Genomic DNA, 26,078 nt, shown 5'->3' with positions numbered 1-26,078 from the left:
ATGTTAATGCATTCGAGGCAGTTCAGAGAGGCTTACTAGATTGATACCTGGAATGAGTGGGTTGTCTTATGAGGAAAGGTTAGGCAGACTGGGCTTGTTTCCACTGGAGTTTAGGAAGAGTGAAGGGTGGCTTGATTGAAGTGTATCAGATCCTCAACATTCTTGACAAGATGGACATGGAAATGATGTTTCCTCTTGTGGACAAGTCCAGAACTAGGGAACACTGTTTTAAAATTAGGGGGCGCACTTTTAGGACAGAGATGAGGAAAAATGTTTTCTCTCAGAAGGGGATGCGACTCTGGAACTCTGCCTCAGAAGGCGGTGGAGGTGGGGTCATTGGATATTTTTAAAACAGAGGTGGATAGATTCTTGCCAGGCTAGGGAATCGAAGGTTATTGGGGGTAGATGGGGATGTGGAATTAGTAACACAAACAGGTCAGCTATGATCTTATTGAATGGCGGAGCAGGCTTGACGGATCAAATGGTCTACTTCTGCTCATATGTCGTATGTTCGTATGAATCCTGTGGCAGGTAACTCAACTCCTGACTCCCCATAGTCTGTCCACCCTCTACAAGGCACAGGTCAGGAGTGTGACAGAATATTCTACTGGCGTGTATAAGTGCAGCTCCGGCAACAAAAAGCTCGACATCATCCAGGACAAAACAGCCCGCTTGATTGGCACACCATCAACCATTTTAAACATTCACTCCCTCCACCACCAACACACAGCAGCAATAGTGTGTGCCAACCACAAGATGCACTGCAGCTCCTTCTTTAGCACCTTCCAAACTTGTGACCTCTATCAAGGGCAGCAGACACATGGGAACACCAACACCTGCAAGTTCCCCTCCAAGCTGCACACCATCCTGACTTGGAAATGTATCCCCGTTCCTTCACTGTCACTGAGTCAAAATCCTAGAACTCCCTCCCTAACAGCGCTGTAGATATACCTACACCACATGGACTGCAGTGGTTCAAGAAGGCAGCTCAGCACCACCTTTTCAAGGGCAATTAGGGATGGGCAACAAATGCTGGCCTATCTAGCGACCCTCACATCCCATGAACGAATAATAGAAAATTAGTTTTTCGTTCACATTCTTCTGGGCATGACAATGGAGAGACAATATAAAATAAAGGGTACAATTCTAAAGGGGGTGCAGGAACGAGGATCCTGGGTGTATATGTACATAAGTTATTGAAAGGTGGCAGGACAGTTGAGAAAGCAATGAATAAAGCACACAGTATCCTAGGTTTTATTGATAGGGGCACAGAGTATACGAGCAAGGAGGTTATGTTGAACTTGTATAAGACTCATAAGACTTGCGTAAGACAGTTAGGCCTCAGCTGGAGTGTTGCGACAGTTCTGGGGGTCGCACTTAGGAAGGATGTGAAGGCATTGGAGAGAATGCAGAAAAGATTCACGAGAATGGTTCCAGGGATGAGGAACTTCAGTTATGAAAATAGATTGGAGAAATTAAGACCGTTTTCCTTGGTGAAAAGAAGGCTGAGAGGAGATTTGATGGAGGGTATTCAAAATCATGAGGGGTCTGGATAGAGTAGATAGGGAGAAACTATTCTTACTCATGAAAGGATCAAGAACGAGAGAGTAATTTAAAGTAATTGGCAAAAGAAAGAAAAGTGATTCAGAACAAAATCTTTTTCACGCAGCGCGTGGTTAAGGTCTGGAATGCGCTGCCTGAAAGTGTGGTGGACGCAGGTTCACTTGAAACATTCAGACTGTTTTCTGAAAAGGAAGAATGTGAAGCGTTATAGGGATAAGGCAGGGAATGGCACTAGAAGAAATGCTCAGAGAGCCGGTGCAGACACGATGGGCTGAAGAGCCACCTCCTGCACTGTAACAATTCTGTGAATCTGAAATATTTGACAATAGAACTTTGTTTAATGAGGGAGTGCGTGTACGTATGAGAGAGAGACAGATATGATGACTAGTGAGAACAATTATTATAAGTCTCAAAAAATTTAAATTGAACTTCCACAGCATTAACATGATATAAGGCCTTTAAGGAAGAATTCTTGATCATTATCAAAACTGGTCATCATTATAAGCATGAGATCCATATAGAAGTTCAAAAAAATTTTCTTTACTAAATTGCAATAAGCTAAAACTGGGATCCAAATAGAGTGTAAAGTACATACCACTAAGAATTCCTTCTTGTCCACCATTTCATTGCCATCAGTATCAAACATGTTGAAAGCTATTTTAAAACCTGCATGAGGTTCTGCAACATATATTCAAAATACAAGTACATTAATTTTAAAAGAGCAACAACAGATATGTACAAAATGTATACCTCATGTTTCTGTGCCTAAATTCCTTTTTGCATTGTATAAATCTAGTCATCCAAGGGACCAACATTTTTATTGATAGTGTTTAAAATATTAAATAGGCATTTATGGTATCACAGTAATTTATATTTATATATCACATTTAACATAGTAAAATGTTCCAAGGCACTTAACAAGAGTGATATCAATGAATTCATGTCTATTACTATCAATTCATAAGATTCTAGCATAAATAAATATCATTAAAAGAGTATAAAATTAAAATGCAAATTGTGATATGAAACAGTAATGAAAAGTAAGATTTTTTTAGGTTTAAGTTTATGATGTTAAAATCTACCGAAAGGAAGCATGATCTAAAAGTAAGACAGAGAAACAATGTTGGTAAGTACAGGATATACGTGGACCAAACTGTTTTCTCCTTCATGTCCTTTGGTTTACATTAATTTCCTGCTTCATTGATGATATCTTATCTATACTGAGTGTTTTCTTTTCTTAGAAGACATGCTGCTCAGTTTCCAGTGCTTAAAATTATATTCAATTACTCAGAAATATTACCAACTAAGCATTAAAAAAACAAGCAGCACCATTTATATAGTGTACTTAATATGGAAAAACATCCCAAGTTGCTCTAATGCAAAATGGCTTTGCAGCAAATTTTCCTTACTGTCAATTGGGGATATACAGATGAGAATAAAATTAATAAGTACCTCATGTAATAACAGATTTTAGAACAGTTACAAAGGAATTAATTGAAATACATAGCAACCTGTTAATAATATGGATGTAACTGAAATACATAGCAATCTGGAACAAAAAGACAGCTAAACACTCTTCAGAAAATAAAAAAAAGTGTCCCAATATAGAACTGGTCAAACAAAGACTAAGAGAAAAAATAGTCCCAAAATGCAATGAAACAAACTGGAATGCAGATGGCAGATGAATTAGTTTTGAAATTGTTGTTGTTTAGATTCAAAGGCTTCTAAGTCCCTGGAGGAAGATGAGTCATTGAAGTTTGCACTAAGCTTGGTTGGAACAGTGGAGACCAAAGATGGAAAAGTTACAGGGACCATTTTTCTGTTTACTTTGATTTGTTTTATGATTCCTATTACCTCCTTTTTCAGTTTTGACAAAGGCCTCCACCTTAAACTTTAACTATTTTTTGTCTTTTCAGGCGTTGACAAATCTGCTGTGTACTTTTAGCATTTTCTGTTATTGCAACAGTTTGAAACTAGGCTAATATCTGGCAGAAAATTTTAATGTATAAAAATGAGGTAATTACTGAAATAATGGCGATGCAAATTAAAAATGAAAGTTGCTAATGGCTTATTTTTGTACTTCAATCTCAATTTATTGTCGACATCTTAACAAAGATTAGAAGCATGCAGCTGTGAAAATTGCTACTGTATTGTTTACTTATATTTATAAACAAAATGTTAACATATAGAATTCTAAAACATGCACAGCATCTTAGTTAAGATTATTAAACTTGCTACTTTCAGACTCACTTGTTAGTATGCACAAAAGAAATAAATATTCTGTGTAGGCAATCAGACCTAAAAAAGAATTGGAGAAAGTGGCATTTTTGATTATTTTGAAATAAGAAAAAAATCAAATGCAGGTTTGTTGGCATAAGAAAGAGAATGTTTCAAGTATCACTATTCATCACAACACTTCTGGAGTAAATGATCCAGACACTATCTCCCAACGTTTTTCAGGATTGTACTGAGGATATTACGCTGTAAGTAAAAACACTCAGAATCAAGGTTTTTATCCTTTGGGAATAGTCTCCTATTTATACGAAAACTGAAGATGATAAAGTGATTTGTTGAGGTTAAATGGTCTTCTGCCTTACAACTTGTTGCTTGTGTTCCCTAAAGCACAAAGAAATAGAGAACAAACATAATTGACCTTTTAAGTGGTTACAAACTCAAATAAAATTGAGGTACCTCTGTGACATTCACCTCCAGATAAGATGCTTCTTGGATTTTGATAAGAGGATGTAAAACACCCTTAGGTAATCACTCAATTAATGTGAATACTTTTTTTATTTTGTTTTTATTTGTTTTACAAAGAGATTGCCATCTAACAAAGAGAAGAACATCTGTTGGGTAACAAGTACCTAAACATGGAGTAAGCTATCTAACAGTCTGAAAGCATTTTGCCCTTTGTTGTAGTAGATTGTGACCTATGCTCAGATAGTTCTGGTTGACTGCATCGAGTGTTATGGGAGAAAGATTTTGAAATGGTCACAAAAACACAAGAGGGACTTCCAGCAAGACCACAAAGATGACAGAAAGGTCACTGTGGAGGAACCTGGAGAAAAATTAGATAGAAAATATGCACATAGATTGAGTTTGTTAAAAAAAGGGTGAAAAGTTTTACTCCTACAGAATACATTTTAATACCAGAATCAAGCTGTTACACGAAAATATAAAAATGGCCCAAAAATCCCAGAGTTCCTGTTCCACTGCTGGAATTGTGGTGGTGGAAGGTCACTGGCCACTGACTCTGCAGGGTAACAATCCTGTTCCAAATAAAGAGGGCAGGATTATTTAAACATTGGAGCAGGAAGCCCATGACCATAGAGGCACTGCAGAGACATTCAGCCCAATGAGATCCTGAAAGGTTGGACGAGAACCTTGCTAGTCTAAAGGTGAGAGCTAAAGACCCATAATGGGCTGAAGGTTAAAGTTTAAAAAATGTATTCCCCAAATAATGTTGCCCATTCTTAGGAAATCAGTTTTCTCTCTCCACTATAAAAACAGAAAAGGCTGGAAATACTCAACAGGTCTGGAAGCAACTAGTGGGAGAGAAGCAGAGTTAACATTTGAGGTCTGTGACCTTTAATCAGTTCTGATGAAAGTCACAATGTGAAATGTTAAATCCATTTCTCTCTCCATAGAGGCTGCCATACCTGCTGAGTATTTCCAGCATTTTCAGCTTTTATTGCTGATTCCCAGCATCTGCAGTAGCCCTTCATCCCAGGATTGAGTCGAGTGACATCTCTCTGAAATGCTTTTAACACAATTATATCCTTTTTCAAATAAGGAGACTAAAACTGTACACAGTACTCCAGATGTGGTCTCACCAAGGCCCTGTACAGCTGGAGTAAAACTTCCCTACATTTATATTCCATTCACCTTGCAATAAACACCAACATGTTATTTGCCTTCCTAATCACTTGTAAATGCATAATAACTTTGTGAATCATGTACCAGGGTACCCAGATCCCTCTGCACCACCGAGTTCTGCAATCACTCCCCATAGTATACTGCGTTTCTGTGGAGATCATGTGGCGCACTGATAGCATCCTTACCTGTGGGCCAGAAGCTCTGAGTTCAAGTCTCCCTTCAGGACTTGATGGCCATGGAAGGCCATGTGTGCATAACATGGCCAAAAATGTTCATTATTAGCCTGATGGCAGGTGTTCAAGAGCAGGGGAGTTTCCTAGTCAGCTATGCTACAGAAGGCAACAGTAAACCACCGCAGTACTTTGCCAAGCATAATCATGAACCAATCCAATGGAAGTCCATGGTCACCAATGCCCTCTTAGGCACGGTGTCTGGAGGAGGAAGAAGAGGACTGCTTTCCTATTCTTCCTAGGAAAGTGGACAAGTTCACATTTTGCCACGTCATGGTGCATCTGCCAATTTTTTTTTATCCCTTTGTAGACTCTTCACCTCCTCTTGACAACTTACTTTCTCTGTGCCTTCGGCACATTTAGCATTTGGTCCCTTCATCCAAGTCATTGATACAGATTGTACATAGTTGAGACCCAGCACTGGCACTCTACTAGTTACAGCTTGTCAAACCGAAAAAGACCAATTTATCTCTACTCTCTGCTTCCTGTTTATTAACCAGCCCTGTATCCATCCTAATGTGTTACCACATACACCATGAGCTTTTATTTTGTGTAACCTTTGGTAACCTTTGGTGTGGCACTGGCAGAGAGCGATATTAATGTATATAATGTTATTGGAAAATATTTGTTTTTAAATAGAGTTTCAGTCTGTGTGTGTGTTAAATGGATTAAAGCCTGCTAGTCTGGGTGCATTGATGCATAGAAAGAAGTAGGATTGAAATGGTAATTATATAAACATGGGGACAATTTGCATTTTTAAAAAGAGCATTCAAAGAGTGGGAGTGAAAGCTTGCACCTAGCTAGGAGATACCAAGCAAAATGTTTATATTACTAATAAAATTGGTACTATGAAAGGAGTTCAAAGGGCCTGGTGATACAATGAGAATTTGTATTCAAGGGATAGGCTAGGTAAACAGGAGGGACCTGGTGTATGCAGGGCAGAGGCATGTAAGATCTAAGCCTGTAAGCCTACAACTGTCTGCAAAGGAACCAAATTGAAAGGAAACTAATTTTGAATTCGTAAGGTGAAAATACTTTTCCTGGTGTCTGTTTAAAGTCTATGGGTTATTGTTGCCTTAGTGGAGATTAATTTGGGAATTTATTAAAAAGTTATGATAGTAGTAATCTGCAGACATGTGTATGTGTTTAATTTCTTGTTGTAAATTAACAAATGTTTCATTTAGTTTGATATAAAAAAACCTCTGGAGACTTGGTGGGTTTATTTCTGAATTCAGAGTTACGTCTCAAACATACCAATTGAAAATATAGGTTATGACAGTTGCTTAAAGTTTCCCTCTGGGATTTTAAATAGCAGCCTTTACCAACTGCTGTGTCATAACAGCACCTTATCAAATGCTTTCTGTATATCCAAGTACACCACAGTTACAGATTCCCCTTTATCCACCTTACTTCTTACTTCCTCAAAGAACTCTAATAAATTAGTTAAACATGATTTCCCTTTCAAAAAACATCTTGACTCTGCCTTTTTAAATTTTTTTCACAGGATGTGTGCATCACTGGCCAGGCCAGCCTTTATTGCCCATCCCTAATTGCCCTTGATAAGGTGGTGGTAAGTTACCTTCTTGAACCATTGCAGTCCATGTGGTATGGTTAGGAAGGGAGTTCCAAGGAATTTGACCCAGTAACAGCAAAGGAAAGGCAATATATTTGAAAGTCCGGATGGTGTGTTGCTTGGAGGGGAACTTCCAGGTGGTGGCGTTCCCATGCATCTGCTGCCCTTGTCTTTCTAGATGATGGAAGTTGCCGATTTGGAAGGTGCTGTCATAGGAGCCTTGGTGAGCTGCTGCAGTGCATCTTGTAGATGGTACACACTGCTGCCACTGTGCGTCAGTGGGGAGGGAGTGAATGCTGAAGATGGTGGATGGGGTACCAATCAAGCGGACAGCTTTGTCCTGGATGGTGTCAAGCTTCTTCAGTGTTGTTGGAGCTGCTCTCATCCAGGCAAGTGGAGAGTATTCCATCACACTCCTGACTTGTGCCTTGTAGATGGTGGACAAGCTTTGGAGAGTCAGGAGGTGAGTTACTCGCCGCAGAATTCTAGGCTTCATATCTCTTGTTGTAGCCACAGTATTTATATGGCTGGTCGAGTTCAGTTTCTGTTCAATGGTAACCCCCAGGATGTTCAGAGTGACTTTAAACAGAGACTTTAATCAGTTTCTTTCAATAAACTCAGAATTATTGAGTTATTATAAAACAGAACTTTTTAAAACAAGTTACAAGAAATAGTTAACACAGTTTGTAATCTGGAAGCTTAACTATCCATCCCTTTTAAAATACCCCAGCACGCACATACACACAAACAAACAAAGACAAACAAATATGGTCTGCAGAGATTGGCAGGTGAAGAAAAGACTTATAAAAAGAATAAATTCACAGGGTTCAGATGTCGATATGGTGCTCCCTCATGTGAAGATTGAAAGTAGACTGATGTGGTAGTAAATGGCCAGGTTGGATGTGTCCAGCTTTTTGTGGACAGGACATACCTGAGCAATTTTCCACATTGCCAGGTGAATGCCAGTGGTGTAGCTGTACTGGAACAGTTTAGCAAGGCACCCTGCTAGTTCTGATGCACAAATCTTCAGTACTGCTGTTGGAATATTGTCAGGGCCTGTAGCCTTTGCAGTAAGCAATGCCTTCAGCTGGTTCTTGATATCATGTGGTGCGAATTAAATTGGCTGAAGAATGGCATCTGTAATGTTGGGGACCTCAAGAGGAGACCAAGATGGACCATCAACTCGGCACTTCTGGCTGAAAATGCTTCAGCCTTGGCTTTTGCACTGATGTGCTGGGCTCTCCATCATTATTGAGAATGGGAATAATTGTGGAGCCTCCTCCTCCATTTAGATGCTTAATTGTCCACCACTATTCACGAATAAATGTGGCAGGGCTGCAGAGCTTAGATCTGTTCTTTAGGCTGTGGGATCGCTTAGCTCTGTCTATTGCGTCTGCTTCCGCTGTTTGGCGTGCATGTAGTCCTGTGATGTAACTTCCACTAGGTTGACGCCTTATTTTTACATAAACCTGGTACTGCCCTGGCAAGCCCTCTTCACTCTTCATTGAACCAGGGTTGATCCTCAGCTTGATGGTAATAGTAGAGTAGGGGAGTATATTCCGGGTCATGAGGTTACAGATTGTGGTTGAATGCAATTCTGATGCTGCTGATGGACCACAGCACCTCATAGACGCCCAGTTTTGAATTGCTAGATCTGCTCAAAACCTATCCCATCTAGCAGGGTGGTAGTGCCATACAACACGACGGAGGATATCATGTCTGCACAAGAACAGTACGGTGGTTACTCCTACAAACACTCTCATGTACAAACGCATCTGCGACAGGTGTTTGGTGAGGATGAGGTCAAGTAGGCTTTTCCCTCTCCCACCTACCACAGATCCAGATTTGGCCTGCTTGGTCAGTAGTGGTGCTACGGAGCAACTCTTAAAGTCCCTCACCTAGAGTACATTCTGTGTCCTTGCTAACCTCAATGGTTCTTCCAATTGGTGTTCAACATGGAGGAGTACTGATTCATCAGCTGGGTGGGTGGGGGAGCAGTTGGGGGTGGGGGGTGTGTTAGGTGGTAATCAGCAGGAGATTTCTTTGCCCATGTTTGACCTGATGACATGAGACTTCATTGGGGTCTGGAGACAATGCCGAGGACTCCCAAGGCAACTCCCTCCCGACTGTACACCACTGTGCCCCCACCTCTGGTGGGTCTGCCTTGCTGGTGGGACAGGACATACTCAGGAATAATCATGTTTGGGACATTGTAAGCTATGAATCGGTGAGTATGACTAAGTTGTTGCTTAACCAGTCTGTGGGACAGCTCTCCCAATTTTGGCACAAACCCCCAGATGTTAATAAGGAGGACTTTGCAGGGTCAACACTGTGGTTGATGCCAGGTGGTCCATCCAGTTTAATTCCTTTTTCACATTGTGGTGGTTTGATACAACTGAGTGCCTTGTTATGCTATTTCAGAGGACTATGAATCTGGAGTCACATGTAGACCGGATCAGTTAAGGACGGCAGATTTCCTTCCCTAAAGGACATTACTGAACAAGATAAGTTTTTACAACAACTGATTATGGTTTCATGGTCGCCATTACTAAGACTAGCATTTAATTCCATATTTATTATGCCATGGTGGAATTTGAATCTGTGTCCCCAAAGCATTAGCCTGGGCCACTGAATTACTAGCCCAGTGTGATTTCCACTATGCCACTGCCTCGTTACAGTGTTGTGATCCCATCTCTGGCCAGCATTCCTTTTTGAGTGCAGCTCTACTAAGAGCACAGGATCGGCAACTTTAGCCTTATACAGAAGGCTTTCAAAGTACATTATGGCTCATGAAATTAAAGACAAATTAGTTCAGTAGATTAAGAACACATTTGACAACAGAAAACAGAACATAATTGTAAATAGAAAAGGAAAAGTGGCTGGGGACAACTTGTGGACTACCACATCCACTACCCTCCATAAACTTGTTGTCCAACACTACACTTCATCCTGCTCACCTAATCTTAAATAATCTATACTGGCTCCCCATCCCATAATGATTAAATTCAAAATTCTTCTCATCTTTAAACCCCTCCTTGTTATCACCTCATTTTATCTTTACAATCTCCTCCAGTAATATATACCCTCCCCAACTGTCTGTTCTTCTATGTCTAAGTGCACATGCTTCCCTTTACCACATTATTGGCGGCAGAGCCTTCAGCCACATGGGTCATTCTATAGAAATCCTTCTGATTTCCTCCATTTTGAAAACCTCCACAAAACACATCTCTAAGTTTTTGGCCACCCCTTCCTACTTCTCATTTCCTGTCTGTTTTCTTATATACATATCTGTGAAGTGCGTCAGGGCTGTGTTTACATTAGGTGCTATACAAATTAAAGCTGTTGATATGGAAATAAGTACTTCCTGTAATAATCTAAAATTTGCTGCTAATGCCAAGCTATGTGGACAGGTGTCCAGTTTGAGAGAGACTGATTCAATAAGAACTGGATCAATTAAATAAACTTGGACTAATGATTTGCCAGCAGATCTTAATACATATGTTTGTTTTCTCAGTTCCTGTGCACATTTTGTGACTGGTGATGTCATAATAATGACTGTATAATTATCCCTGACTTTACAAATACAATTTTGAGTTGGGGCTCTTAATTGTGAAAACATACAGCATTGTAAATAGTTTCATAGGAAAGTGAGATTGTAAATGTTAGGATCATGTTCTATGTTCATAGAAGAATGAAGTTTAAAAAAAGCAGACTATCAACAAAATCCACTGGGGTTTTATTTTTTGTAAGAAAAGAAATTTGATGATTGTGTATGACCGGTAATAAATACGTTACCATGTTTTATTTTATGAAACAAAGGGGTGGTGTACATTGAACTAAAACATACTCTCTAACCATTCTTACACAAAATTAAAATTATTCAGTTTTAGTCCAGATCTGCATCCTTAAAAACTTTATTACTGATGTCTGTTTCAAGAAAGAGTGTACAGGTACAGTGTCTCGGCTATCCGAACATCGGCGAAGCCCAAAAACTGGACATTTTTTTTAACTGTCATGCTTGAATTTGCGTCATTATCAGATGTGTACAATAGTTTAATGGCTTCTTCGGCTAGGTGATGCATTGCATGGTGGCACGCCTGTCTTTTCCCGCACTTCGAGTGGTCTCATCTTCCTGACCTGGTCCGAACTGAACCGCCCAACCCAAAAACTGGCACGATCCAAAATCCTGCATGGATTTGCTTCCGAGGTTGCCAGTTTTGAGACACTGTACCTGTAGCATATTAACACTTATTCACCTCAAATAATACTTAAAATTATAAGTGACCTTTCTATTCACCATTCCCTTCCACTGGTCCACCATTCAATCAGATCATGCCTTAGCTGTACCTTAACTCTATTTCTCTATTTTATTTCCTTAACTCTTAATATCCTTGCTTATCAAAAATCTATCAATTTGTTTAGAAATTTTAAATTGGTCCCCAGCCTCAACAGCTTTTTTGGGATAGAGTTCCAGATTCCCATTACCCTCCATGATGAAGTGTTTCCTGACTGGTCGAGCTCTCATTTTAATGTTATCCTTTCTGTAAAATTAAATAGTTTAAACTAATTCATATTGGTATTACTATCTTCTGTTTCCTCCAAACTACTGTAACTGATTTTTAAATAAACTAGACAGTTTTCTGTGGCATTGCACATGGGTAGTTAAGACCTAGACCTAGAAATGGATCGCATCATATTGCAGATGTCCAAAGCATGTGCCTGCAACAGGTGTTAATCCTTTGCACGTGTAAAAGGAAGCCTAATCCCCTAATTCACCACCTTAAACACTCACCCCTCCAACACCAGTGCACTCCCAGAAGGGAAGAAACAGTTCGGACCAGTGTTCTTATTTCCCATATTTACTAGTGTTCCATTTTAAGGTATACAAGACCAGTTCAGAACAGTATTCTTATTTCCTGGATTTACTGTTTTCTTCCCTTCTGGGCAGTGGCACCAGTGTGTACTATCTACAAGAAACACTACAGCAACCCACCAAGGCTTTTTCGACAGTAGCTTCAAACCCATTAACTCTACCACCTAGAAGGACAAGGGCAGCAGATGCATGGGAACACCATCACCTGCAAGCTCCCCTCCAAGCTACACACCATTCTGACTTGGAACCATATTGCTGTCTCTGGATCCAAATCTTGGAACTCCCTCCCTACCAGCACCATGGGTGTACGTAAACCACATGGACTGCAGTGGTTCAAGGGGGCGGTTCACCACCACCCACTCGAGGGCAATTAGGACTGAGCAACAAATGCTTGCCTAGCCAGCAATTCCCACATCTTGTGAAAGAATAAAAAATGTAAAGTTTTCAGAGAAATTATGAAGACATAAGGTTTACAATATAGTGCCAGTAAATATCCTATGAGGTTATGCACAGGCATTCCACGTCAATGAAGTAATTTACACAAAGGAGGATTATGGAGGACAGAGATAACTGTATTAAAGATTGGAGAGGGAAGAGGAGAGGAGAGTAAGAGGGAGGAAAGAAGAGGAAGATAGAGGGGGGAGAATAGGGAAGGTTAGGGAAGGGGTTCCCATTTTAAATTTGTTCACTTTGTTCTTATATTTACTTTGATTTTATAGTTACAGTTAAATAGAAAAACGTATGACAATTTGAGAAGCAGATAGGTAATGTTAGTGAGACCTAGGAATTTCTATGTAATACAAGATAAAGAGCTTCACCATTCATATTAGAACATAATTAGCATGACAAGTTTACCAACAGCAAGAATGTTGTCAACTGGCAGACTTGTAACTATATTGGTACTGTTGACATAGTTGTACAAAGGTAGCATGTGCTACACTTTTATTTCTATTATTTTATCTCAGCATGTCTTGGGAGATAAGACTAAGTCAGATTCCACTTCAGCATTTTCCTCTGCTAAATGAAAACTGATCTTAAAAAGGAACACTCAATATTGTTTCTTGAAATAGATCAGATAATGGATGCTTCTATAGTAAATACAGTCTTGCAGTGGTCTAGCAGGATTATACAGGAACCTGCAGGATTCAAATCCAAAATTCTTCCCCTCCAGTCAAGTTTGTGACAATACTACCTTCTGTTAAAGTTCTCTCCAGGAATAAGCAATGTTTATATTACAAAAATACTTAATACCCACTGAATTACAAAGTGTCGCTGTGTTTCTTTGTGAATGCCTTCAAATTCTAGTTCAAATAATTGACACTGACAAGGCAAAAGTTCAAATAGATGTTGTTAACAGAAAAATTCCACAGCAACACCTCACAAAAAGCTTTCTTGCATACACTGTAACTCAATGCTACTCTAACAGTTAATTCTATTCACAATGATCTGTAGTAAGAACATAAAATTGTCTTGCTAGCCAGGGACCTCAAATAGACTTAGACATTCTCGAGGGCCTTCACAAGCCCTTCTAAAGATGAGCTTTGTTTGACGGTTAGCATAATGCCTTTGTGAGTGATTTTGCTTTGGTTTGAAACTCAACACCGGGATTAACAGGTTTCAACCCAGTTCTGGTGCTCAGTTTCAGTTCCAACATAGGTATTTGGTCTGAGTGTGGAAAAGTACCTACATCACAGGTATTCAGAGTGTAGGAATTAACTCCTCAAAGCTCTAATGGCAGCTTTATCCATCAACAATGAGCAACATTCTGGAAATGTAAGGTTTTTAAAATCGCATAAACTCCTACCAACAAAAGGTATGAAGAATCACAGTGATTTCAGCATTTTTTCATGGGTTATACTTTTGAAATCACAATAGACTCCACTCTCTTGTTTCAGAAACATTTAATTTTTCAAGTTTAATGTTTAGATAAAACTACCTGCATAAAAATTGTGAACATCATCAAATGTATTAAAGCTTTGAAACACAAACATCAAATGGCATCAACTTCCTTTTGAAGCATTGTTAATAGAAATAGAAAACATATAGGAGTGGGAAGTTGAAGCACAAATGAAGTGCACAAGAATGAAAAAAACATTGTATGATCCTCTTAAAATTTACTGCTGCATACCAAAGCTTTCATACCACATTTTAGCAGAAACTGCATTTTAGATCCTTTAATTATTAGTCCCAAACTACAGTAAGGCTCCATGTATTTTGGAAATACAACAGAATGTAAAACATTTTAATTCATATATAGGCAATAATTTAAAGTATTTTTATCTTTCTCTAATTTTCAACGAGTTTCTACACTGTCCCACCTAGAACGATTTTTTAAAATTTAAAAATACTCAAAGTAATGCTCACAAAAGTAAATATACATAATAACTTAATACCACTGGCCACATTTCCTTTTAAAGGAGAGAGTGTAAACTTAATTGGCAAGTGAAAATCTCTTGGTCTCTATATACTTTGGTCTTGACATGCTGTATCTTTTCAAGACTACTCTCTTCCACTCTTCTGAGCTCAGTCCCTTGACCGGTGAAACCCTTAAAACAAGCTTTAATCACCCCCTGAATCAACTATTCCAATATGCTTCTTGATGCCCTACATGATACATAAACTTCAACTTGTCCAAACTCTGCTACACGTATCTTTTCCCAAATTAAGTCCTGCTAACCCATTACTCCAATCTTCAATGACCAATATTCACTACCGATCCCTTAAATGTAATCTTTAATCCCTCCATGGCTTCACCTCACACTAACTCCACATCCTCCATTACATCTTGATCCCTCTGAATTCTTGATTTCTCCGATTCTGGCTTCTTATACACCTCTTCCCTTATTCCTTCACTTCACCATGCCAGAGTCTTCATTCATTGGGCCCTCCTGTCAGGAATTTCCATCTTATACTTCTCTGCCTCTCCAGCTCTCTCACCTCTTTTAAAAACCTCCTCCAAGCTTTTGATCACATTTCCTAATCCTTCTTTTCCATTTTTTATTTTGCCTCGATCTTGGGACATTTTTTACATTAATGGTTCTGGATAAATGGAATTTGTTTTTGCAGTTTTGTTGGACAATATGCAATATGTGTTGCAGTATCATGATTTTACAGAATGACAAATTAAAATAACGGAATGTGTGCAATATTAAAATGTTTACAAGTTCAAAGCTTCACTCGATGGAAGGCAGTCTTTAAATGTGGCATAGATTTTCTTCCCCTTCTTAAACTTTAAAAAATATACTATCTTAGACAAGTTTTAAATTACATTAAACTTCCAATTGCAAGAGAAAAGTGCTTCAATATGCATAAGTTTTTTTAAAAAATGTGCTTTTTGTCTATTTTTGCTGCACTTTCTATTCGTTATTACTCCAATTCAATTTAAATGCATACAATTTTTATGAAATTATAATATTTGTGGTAACAAAAGAGCAATGCAAATCAAGAACATAAGAATATAAAAAATAGGAACAAGAGTAGGCCATTCGGCCCCTCTAGCCTGCTCCCGCCATTCAATTTTCATGGCTGATCTTCTTGTGTTTCGATTTCCACATTCCCATCCAACCCCGATAACCTTTGATTCCCTTCCCTAACAAGAATCTATCTCCCTCTGCCTTAAAAATATTCAATGACCCCGCCTCCACCACCTTCTCAGGCAGAGAATTTTAAAGTTGCACAATCTTCAGAGAAAAAATTTCTCCTCATCTCTGTCCTAAAAGGGCGGCCCCTAATTTTAAAACAGTGCCTCCTAGTTCTGGACTCACCCACAAGAGGAAACATTCTTTCGACATCCACCTTGTCAAGGCAGTTGGGGATCTTGTATACTTCAATCAAATCCCCCCTCACTCTTCTAAACTCCAGTGGAAACAAGCCCAGTCTGTCCAACCTTTCCTCATAAGACAACCCACTCATTCCAGGTATCAATCTAGTAAACCTCCTTTGAACTGCCTCCAATGCATTTGCATCCTTCCTTAAATAAGGAGACCAAAACTGCACATAGTATTCGAGGTGCAGTCTCACCAATGCCCTGTATAACTGAAGCATGACATCCTTACTTTTATGTTCAATCCCTCTCATAATCAAGGACAGAATTCCATTAGCCTTCTTAATTACTTGCTGTACCTGCATACTAACATTTTGTGATTCATGTACTAGAACACCTAGACCCTTCTGCACCTCAGAATTATGCAGCCATTCTCCATTTAAGCAACTTAAAGTCAATGCATTTTGAGCTTAGTTGCCAAAAAATGGCAAAATATTGAGTTACCAGATCTCATCATAAATGTTCCCTTTTGAGCAAAGCCACATGAAATGTGCTACATGAAAATGTATCAAGGGAATAAACCAATCAAACCAGAAGTTTCAAATAATCATGTTTTCGTGTGGTCCAACATCATGTGTAAATACATTGAGTTGCCATTGAACCTTAACACCAGTACTGGCTACAAAAGGAGCCTTCTCCACATATGTCATGGATTCACAATGGTTGATAATAAAGCAGTGCCAACTTATCATAAGAATTTCACTCACCTCTATCACGCAAAGTTCGAAAGAGTCTTGAAGAGCCTTTCCATACTGGAGGAGTTTCTGCAAGCATGTTTTCCAATTCCTGTAAAACCATGTATAAACATAAAGTCTTTCAAGTGAGTAAAATTACAACTCAAGGATTTTTCTTTTAAAGATAGATTTTCATATACGGGTCTAAATCAGTTCTAAAATGATATAGTAAAGGTGTTAATCGCACCTCTGAATAACAGCCCTCTGGTCTAAAATTATTTGCATGACAGCAGTAAGTAGAAACTCAGGCATATCCAGTGAAGACAGAATTAGTGGGAAAACAATCCAAGTCAAATTCAAAACAATGGGGACAAGTAAAGTGTCGATGTGGGACAAAATGTCTGAATGAGTCTCAAAGGCATCTCAACCTATTAGTAGCTTTTTCCAAGGGAAGCACAAAGTTTCAGACAAAAATGCAAGAATAGGGAACTCCAAGCACAGGTGTGAATTTACAGGCAAGTGATACATTAAAGTTCAGGCCACAGTTAACCATTAAATAGACAGAATTGCCACAAGCATCCTTGCAGAAGGTGGGACTGCTCTGCATCTGCTTCTGTGCTGTGTCAGGCCTTAACTAGATGTTCCTCATATAAGGCGTCAAGGCTTGATACCTTAATGCAGGCTTGTCCAGCTCTCAGCCTGTGAGCTGCATTGCACTCTGGATTTGGCCTGCCAAACTTGTGGAACATTTAACTAATTTACATTGGATAAATGCTGTAAAGCTGCTCTTCCAATCACAGGCTGGTTTCTCCCTTCATTTGCTGCAGATAGGCTCAGTCGTGGAGTGGAAGTGGAGGGTGGGCCGCAGAGCAGGGGCGGAGGGTGGGTGATGGTGAATTGAAATGGCAAGCAAACAGAAGGTCGGGGTCATGCTGGCGGCCTGAATGGAGGTGTTCTGCAAAGCGCCCATCCAGTGTGTGTTTGCGCTCCCCAATGTAAAAGGGACTGCATTTTGAGCACTGAATACAGCAGACTAAATCACTGCTCTTCATTGCATGGCCCACGAGCCAATGGCGGCTCCCATGAATGCGAAGGGTGGTTTGCCAACCAGTGGCGTAGTGCTGATAGAGTTGGGCCCGGAGAGCAGAGTATGGCGGAGCAGAGTGCCTGCGGGGAGATGCTGGCTGGCTGCCAAGCCTGGAGCCCTGGGGAGGAGAGGTCCGGAGCCCTGGGAAGGAGAGGCTGGCCGCGAGGTCCAGGGCCCCGGGAAGGAGAGGCTGGCTGTGAGGCCCGAGGCCCCGGGAAGGAGAGGTTGGGAGTTAGCCGTTGCAGAGCAGAGCCCCAGGTCGTTTAGGGCGGTGCAGGGAGGAAGAGGCTGACTGCTGTGTGTGTGTGTCGGAGAGAGAGTGAGATAGTGGCGGCACACGCGATTGGTGGGCCCAGTAGACTGGCTGGCCAATTAACAGCCAGCCAGCATGAAAGACGCGCTGAAAAGCTCAGCACTGCCAGGGAGGGGGCAGGAAGAGGGCAGGCAATGACATCATCATGGGTGCGGGTGAGCGCTGTGAGAGAGCTCCCGGAAGGCAGACCTGAAAAAGCCTAAATAAAGGTTTTAAAAGCTGAAAAAAATGTCCACGTATCAATCAATCACTTGAAAATATAGCTGCTAAAACTCCCCACTCAATTTTTCTCCCCATTACAGGGTGGAAAATCAGGCAGGGTGTATAACAGGCAACCCAATCTTCAACATCCAGTTTTCCACCCCCAACCAAAAGTTAAAATCAGTCCCCACTGTCTCAGGATTACTCACCTGTCTTGAGAGTGATTTCCGAGGCTTAAAACCTGCAAAACAGATAGTTAATTTATTTTATTGTATTATCAGTGGAACTCAAATTGGATATACATATATATAAAATTCAAAAATCAATGTTCATTAATATCTGAGCTGAAATCATTAAAGCCTCTATCAAGTTACCCTTTAAGATTATAAAGGATTATAACATAGTGATGGGTTGCTTTCGCTGGTTATTGAGATAGCAACGAGGGTACAAACTTAAGATACTTGTTGTTGGAGCAGAGGCTAAACATGTTTTTAAAGGGAATTAGACTGTTGCATGAAAAAAAGGATGTTAATAGTTAAGCAAGAAAGCAAGATTAGATTAAAAAACATGTGGTGAAAATATTGACGAATTTGGTGAGAAAAATGACCTTTTGCATTTTTTCAATAACTATTCTATTATACATTTCACAAAGTTTTAGATGGTGATATCTTTCAATTAAGTAAAATGAAATGTCCCTAAAATCCAGAGATGTTCTGATATACTCTGCTGAATCCTGTCTCTATGCCTAAACTTCTGAGATGGCCTTATGACAGTAGAGCCTCGCCTTCCCTTCCCTCTACAAGGCAAATGTACTAAGAGGGAGGAGGAAGAACCATGGGCAAATATTCTGAACATCATATTTTCCATGCTCTTAGTATTCATTGAGGCCTGACAAATAGTCCAGATATAACACATGTCTCTTTTGCTAGGCTGCCATTAAAGAGGTAAAACTTAGGAACAAAATATTTTTTCCTGAAATTTTTAGTGCCCCCTTTACAAAGGAAAGAAGGGAAAGTATTCAGAAATGTTTTTCAGCATTTGTCAATTAGATTTTCCAGGAACTAAAACGTAGCAAGTGTCCTAATGCATCTCTTATAAGTCACACACAGGTGCAATTAGAGACTGAGTGCAGCAAGATTGAATACGAAAATCCTGGAATTTGGTAAGTGAGGGAATTCGGTGCAGTGAGGAAGGAGATGCTGTTCTGGCCTTTTACAAAAAAGGGATGGCCCAAGAGAAGGAGCCAGAATCAGCAAGACCCAAGAGCAGAAGCAAGAGGCTATAAGTTTGTGTGCAGGTAGGCAATTGGCAAGTTTTAACGTTTTCCCCCTCCAAACAGGGGCAGTAGTTTAAAGCGGTACTGGGGGGATATATTGTATTAAATTTAAGTGTAACTAGTTAAGCACCATAATATAACTACAGATAATCATTGAGTGATATTCTAAACTTGAAATCCAATTAGTTAAATACGAACAAAATCAAAATGACAGGGCAGGTAATGTTTGCCGCTGTAGCATGTAGACTGGTGGGTATCTGTGTTACCCACGGCAACCGCATCTGCGGTAAGTGTCTACAGCTCGAGAAACTTTGGCTGTGAGTTGATAAGCTGGTGTCTATGCCTAGAACATTGCGATGCATCAGGGAGGGGGAAAGTAACCAGGACACTTTGTTCCAGGAGGGAGTCACTACCCTTATGCTAGGTACTTAACATTTGATTTGTCAGGGATAGGAGGGTGCAACTGTAAGAGAGACAGGTATTGGAATCGAAAAGGTAGCAATGGAGGAGCCTCAGCCACTGTAATTGTCCAAAAAGTTTGAGGTTCTTGCAGCTTGTGTGGATGAGAGCAGGAACTGCAGGGAGGATGAGAAAACTGACCTCAGCACCATGGGGAAAACTTAAATAACTGTAGATGTAGTAGGGGAGAGTATAGTTAGGAGGATAGGCACTGTTTTTTGCAGCCTAGAGCGCAAGTCCTCAAGGCTGTGTTGCTGCATGGTGCTTGGGTTAAGGGCATCTCCTCAGGGCTGGAGAGGAACTTGGAGTGGGAGGGGGAGGATCCAGTTTTCCTAGTCCACATGGGTACCAATGATAGGACTAAGAAAGAAGTTCTGCTGAGGGAATATGAACAGCTAGGAAACTAAATTAAAAAGCAGAACCCCAAAGGTAATCATCACTGGAATACTACCTGAGGAACAAGCAAATTGGCATAGGGTAAATAAGATCAGAATTGAATGCATGGGTCAAAAGGTTGGTGTGGGAGAAATGGGTTTCAATTCATGGGGCACTGACACCAGTACTGGGGAAAGAGGGAGCTGTACCATTGGAATAGCCTTCACCTGACATGCACTGGGACCAGGGTACTGGCAAATCATAAATAGGGCTGTAGAGAGGGCTTTAGACTAAATAATGGAGAGGAGGGTTCACATGAGGGCAGATTTGGAAAGTTAAAGGGACAGGACAAGGCAATAGTGCAGGATAGCAATGCGGGTAATGTGTGACAGAGAGGGACACAGTGTACAAACATAAAAGAGTACACCAGCAAATAAGTTCAGAGTAGGGAAAAATGGTAAAACAGCAAAATTAAATGATTTTTATTTGAATGCTCGCAGCATTTGTAATAAGATGGATGAATTGATAGCACAAATAAAAATAAATGAACATGATATGATAGCCATTACAGAGACATGGTTGCAAAGCGACCACAGCTGGGATCTGAATACTCAAGGGTATTTAGCATTTTAGAAACTTGGGAAGAAAGGTACTGGAGGTGGGGTAGTTCTGTTACTCAAGGATGAAATCAGTAGAGTCGTAGTTGGTTCAGAGGATCAAAATGTAGAATCAGTTTGGGTGGGGATAAGAAATATCAAATGAAAGAAGCCACTGGTGGGAGTAGTTTATAGGCCCCTGACAGTAACTACATTGTAGGACAGAGTATAAATCAAGAAATAATGGAGACTTGTAAGAAAGGTACTGCAATAATCATGGGAGATTTTACTCTTCATACAGATTGGACGAATCATATTGGCAAAGGTAGCCTGGAGGATGAGTTCCGAGTGTATTTTGGACAGTTTCGCAGAACGTTGCGCCCAGGAACCAGCCAGGAAACAAGCTATTTTAGATTTGGTAATGTGTAATGAATCAGGATTAATAAAGGACCCCATAGTAATAGATCCTCTAGGTAAGAGTGAGCATAACATCATAGAATCTCACATTCAGTTTGAGGGTAAGAAATGTTGGTCTGAAATTAGTGTCTTAAACTTAAAAAAAGGCAATTACAAGGTATGAAGATAGAGCTGGCTAATGTGGACTAGGAAGGTAGGTTAAAAGTTAAGGTGGTAGAGAATCAGTGGCAGACATTTAGGGAGATATTTCAAAACTCTCAACAAAAATATATTCCATTGAGAAAGAAAGACTCTACGAGAAGGATGCACCATCCATGACTTATAAGAAAGTTAACGATGGTATCAAATTTAAAGAGAAGATGTACAATGCAGCAAAGAATAATGAGAGGCCAGAAGAGATTGGGAAAATTTTAGAAACCATCATAAGGATGACTAAGAAAATAATAAAGAGGAAGAAATTGGAGTATGAGGGAAAACTAGCAAGAAATTCACTAGAGAAAAAGTACTAGGAAAATTAATGAGACTAAAGGCTGACAATTCCCCTGGACCTGATGGCCTACATCCTAGGGTCTTAAAGGACTTGGCTGCAGAGATGGCAGATACATTGGTTGTAGCCTTCCAAAATTCCCTAGATTCTAGAAAGGTCCCAGAGGATTGGAAAACCACAAGTACATTACCTCTATACAAGAAAGGAGGGGAATAGAAAACAGGGAACTATAGGCCAGTTAGCCTAATATCTGTCATTAGAAAAATGCTGGAATCCATTGATATGGAGGTATTAGCAGGATATTTAGAAAATCATAATACTATCAGGCAGAGTCAACATGGTTTTGTGAAAGGGAAATCATGTTTGACAAATTTATTAGGGCTCTTTAATGATGTAACAAGCAGGGCTGATAAAGGGAACCAGTAGATGTAGTGTAATTGGATTTCCAAAAGGCATTTGATAAAGTGCAATATAAAAGATTACTACACAAGATAAGAGCTCATGGTGTTGGATATCATATTGGCATGGATAGAGGATTGGCTAACTAACAGAAAACAGAGAGTTGGGATAAATGGGTCATTTACAGATTGGCAGACTGTAACTAGGGGAGTGTTGCAGCCTCAACTATTTACATTCTATATTAATGACTTGGATGAAGGGACTGACTGCATTATAGCCAAATTTGCTGATGATACAAAGGTAGGAAAGCAAGTTGTGGGGATAATGTAAAGGGCAGCACATTTTGCAGGGCGGTGAATGGCGGGCATGGTGCTGACCCACTGGGCGCCAGCCCGCCCTGCAGCCATAAGATATTGCAAGCAGGCTAAAGGGGCTGCTAGTGGGACTTCACCTCTTCACTGGGGTTTGGAGGGGGAGGTAGGGGGGGGTGTCTTGCCCTCAGGAGCTGGCGGCAAATTGGACTCGCCAGCAGCTCCAGCAAAGCCAAGAGCATATTAGTGGGCACTGCTAGGACTGCAAACAGGCCAGAGAAGATGGCCCATGATCCCAGCAAGGTAAGTGTGGGGTCTAGGGCGGGGAGGGTTGGGTGGTAGGTTTTATAGAGCAGGCGGGTAGGAAGAGGCGGGTATACTATCTTAGGGGGCTGACCCCTGATGCATAAAGGGCACCCCCCAAAGATAGTAGCCCCCCTTCCTTTCTGCCGTCTTCAAAAGTTTTTTTAAAAGATGGCCTGCCCACTCCCGCCCGACTGCTCAAGCCAACCTTTTATGGTGCGATCAGCACATTATCAGGGTCAGTTGGCTTGTTAACAAGCTCAATTGACTCTTGATTATTTATTTAAATATGGCGGGCAGGCTGCTGATTTCGGGTGCCTGCCCATCTCCTGTATTATGGGGGTGAGCTCGGAGGTAGGTGGGAAGGTGGTGGGGTTGGCATATGCCGTAATTTACGTGCCCCTGCCGAAAATATGCCTGGTAGGTGCACATGAAATGCAGCCTAAAGAGTCTGCAAAGGTATTTAAACATGTTAAGTGAGCCGGCAAAAATTTGGCAGATGGAGCATAATGTGGGAAAATATGAGGTTGTCCTCTTTAGCAAGAAGAATAGAAAAGCAGAATAATATTTAAATGAAGAGAGACTATAGAATGCTGCAGTACAGAGGGATCTAGATGTCCTTGTACATGGATCATAAAAAGTTAGCATGCAGGTACAGCACGTAATTAGGAAGACAAATGGAATGTTGGACTTTCTTGCAAGGTGGGCGGAGTATAAAGTAGGGAAGTTTTGCTACAGCTGTAAGACATTGGTGAGATTGCAATTTTGGTACAATTTTGGTCTCCTTACTTAAGGAAGGACATACTTGCATTAGAAGCAGTTCAGAGAAGGTTCACTAGGCTGATTCCTGGGATAAAGGGGTTGTCTTATGAAGAAAGGTTGAGCAGTTTGGGCCTATATTTAGAAGAATGAGAGGTGATCTTTTGAAACATAAGATGCTGAGGGGACTTGACAGGGTAGAGGCAAAGAATATGTTTCCTTTCATGGGGGAATCTAAAACTAGGAGGCAGAGTTTAAAAATAAGCACCCTCCCATTTAAGACAGAAATGAGGAGGAATTTCTTCTTTCAAAAGATCAGTAGTCTTTGGAATTATCTTCCGCAGAGAGCAGTGAAGGCTGGGCATTGAATATATTCAAAGTCAAGTTAGTGAGATTTTTGATTAACAACTGAATCGAGGATTATGACGGACAGACAGGAAACTGGAGTTACAGCCATAATCCGATCAGCCATGATCTTATTGAATGGAGGAGCAGGTTTGATGGGTCAAATGGCCTACTATTTCTGCTCCTATTTCTTATGATCTTATGATTGTGTTAAGCTTTCCTTCACCTCAGATAATTCACCATGGTCAGTGGGCGAGGTTCCCAACCAATCCATGCATAAGTGCCTGGATCATTTATTCATAAATTGTGTGTGCCAACATGTTTACAATATCACGCAAAATATCACAAATCAGTAGCTAATTATGGATGAGGAAGAGCCTTTGGCATAAAGTTCACCCATCCAAATAGATCATAAGGTCCTCCAATTCTAGCATCTAACTCGTTTAAAAGCGGTTGCAGGGTTTTCAACTCCACTATTCCATGATCTTATTGAATGAAGGAGCTGGCTTGATGGGCTGAATGGCCTACTTCTGCTCCTATTTCTTATGATTGTGTCAAGCTTTCCTTCACCTCAGATAATTCGCCATGGTCAATCCATGCATAAGCGTCAGGATCATTTATTCATGAATTCGCTGTGCCAACATGTTAAATCGGGGTTGTCCAACATGCTACGATCCAGCCCACAGACTCTCTGTTCAAAATACAGGTAAATGGAAGTGACAGGTCTGCAAGGAACTGCTTCTCCAATCACAGGCCATTTCTGTCCTACATTTGTTACCAGTGAGCCTATCAGCAGCAAATGTGGGAGAGAAACCAAATGTTCTAGAATCTGGGTAGACTGTACGTTGAGTGCTCTGTCTAGTTCTGACTACCAGAACACAAGGGAGAGGCACAAGGCTAATTCCTAGCATTAAAGGTCCGTGCTGTGATGAATTACTGGGGGAACTGGAATTTTACACACTGAACAAAGTGCTATAAATTACTCAGCAGGTCTGGCAGTATCTGTGGAGCGAGAAAAAGAGTTAACGTTTTGAATTGAATATAGACTCTAGTTCAGAAATATTACTACTTCTTCTCGAATTCTGAAGAAGTCATATTCGACTCAGAACGTTGTCTAACATGCTCGGAGGAGTAGCAAGCAGTGGGAAGGCGAGTGGCCACGGTGCATTCTCTCTCTGCCTTTGGTCGTGCTCTCTCTCTTGCCCTCCCATACAGGCACCAGCCCCCTGAGGGAGCACAGGTGTCAAGATGGCAGAGCGGGCCGGGGAGGCCACAAGCAAAAGCAGTCACAGCAACAGGGTCCACCCAGCCCCTGCCTGGGGAAGCTGCAGTCTCCAACAGAGAAGTGTGAGGAAGCATATCTTGGCACTTTAACAGCTGCCCTGAATTCCTCCTCAAGAGGTAAAATGTCGAAACCTGCCGGGCCTGGGAAGGTATGTACACCTGCGTACATGAATGTAAGAACCCTGAGACTGGGCATGAGCCAGACACACACCCACCCTTCCCCTCTTCCTCATCGCTTCCACAAAAACCTATCCACAAAGCAAGCCAGGAGAGGAGGAAAACCCAGGCTCAAAGGCAACCTGCTTCTAACCCCTACTTTCATATGAATTCTGCCAGGGCCAGCTCGAAGTGAGAGCCACCGGAGGTGAACACAATTATTTTTTTAAATTATCAATTTATTGCTTTGACATTGATTTTTTTTTAAGTTCACATTCAATTTTGTGCCAAACCTTGTCTTTCCGAAATTAGTTCATTGGCTCCTTGAATGAGAAAAATGGCCCCTCAGCAAAAACGTTGGACAACCGTGTTAAACACACTTCGTATGAGAAAGAATTTCCTGACATCAGTTCAAAATTTTCATTTCTTGTTCTACTCCAAGTTTAATGTAAACTTATTTTCCAGATTTATCTTTTCCATATTGTATCATCTAATATACCTCTATATAGATCACCTCTTAGCAACCTTAAATAAAAACAGCAAGTGATGGAAATAAACAGCAGGTCTGGCAAATTTGTGGAGAGAGAAACAGCATTAACGTTCTGAGTCGAATATGACTTCTTCAGAACTCGAGAAGAAGTAGTAATATTTCTGAACTAGAGTCTATATTCAATTCAAAACGTTAACTCTTTTTCTCG

At 40.6% G+C, this 26,078-nt stretch overlaps 1 protein-coding gene across 5 annotated transcripts in view; it reads right to left on the bottom strand.

Annotated features, from left to right (window-relative positions):
• Positions 1-26,078, bottom strand: part of LOC144684510 (calcium uptake protein 3, mitochondrial-like) — a 175,685-nt gene that overhangs the window by 92,035 nt on the left and 57,572 nt on the right. For 4 of the 5 annotated variants that reach the window (XM_078548356.1, XM_078548366.1, XM_078548384.1 and 1 more), the window contains exons 3-6: positions 18,423-18,454; positions 16,646-16,724; positions 3,814-3,861; positions 2,159-2,241 (exon numbers count right to left, since the gene is read on the bottom strand). In XM_078548356.1, coding sequence (XP_078404482.1) covers positions 2,159-2,241; positions 3,814-3,861; positions 16,646-16,724; positions 18,423-18,454 — 242 coding nt within the window. The remainder of the gene's footprint in view (positions 1-2,158; positions 2,242-3,813; positions 3,862-16,645; positions 16,725-18,422; positions 18,455-26,078) is intronic. The other variant, XM_078548394.1, reaches the window with a different exon arrangement.

This window comes from Cetorhinus maximus, chromosome 1, assembly GCF_964194155.1.
Source record: "Cetorhinus maximus chromosome 1, sCetMax3.hap1.1, whole genome shotgun sequence".
Lineage (NCBI taxonomy): Eukaryota > Metazoa > Chordata > Chondrichthyes > Lamniformes > Cetorhinidae > Cetorhinus > Cetorhinus maximus.
The sequence above is the reverse complement of the archived record's forward strand: the minus strand, read 5'-3'. Positions and strand labels throughout refer to the sequence as shown.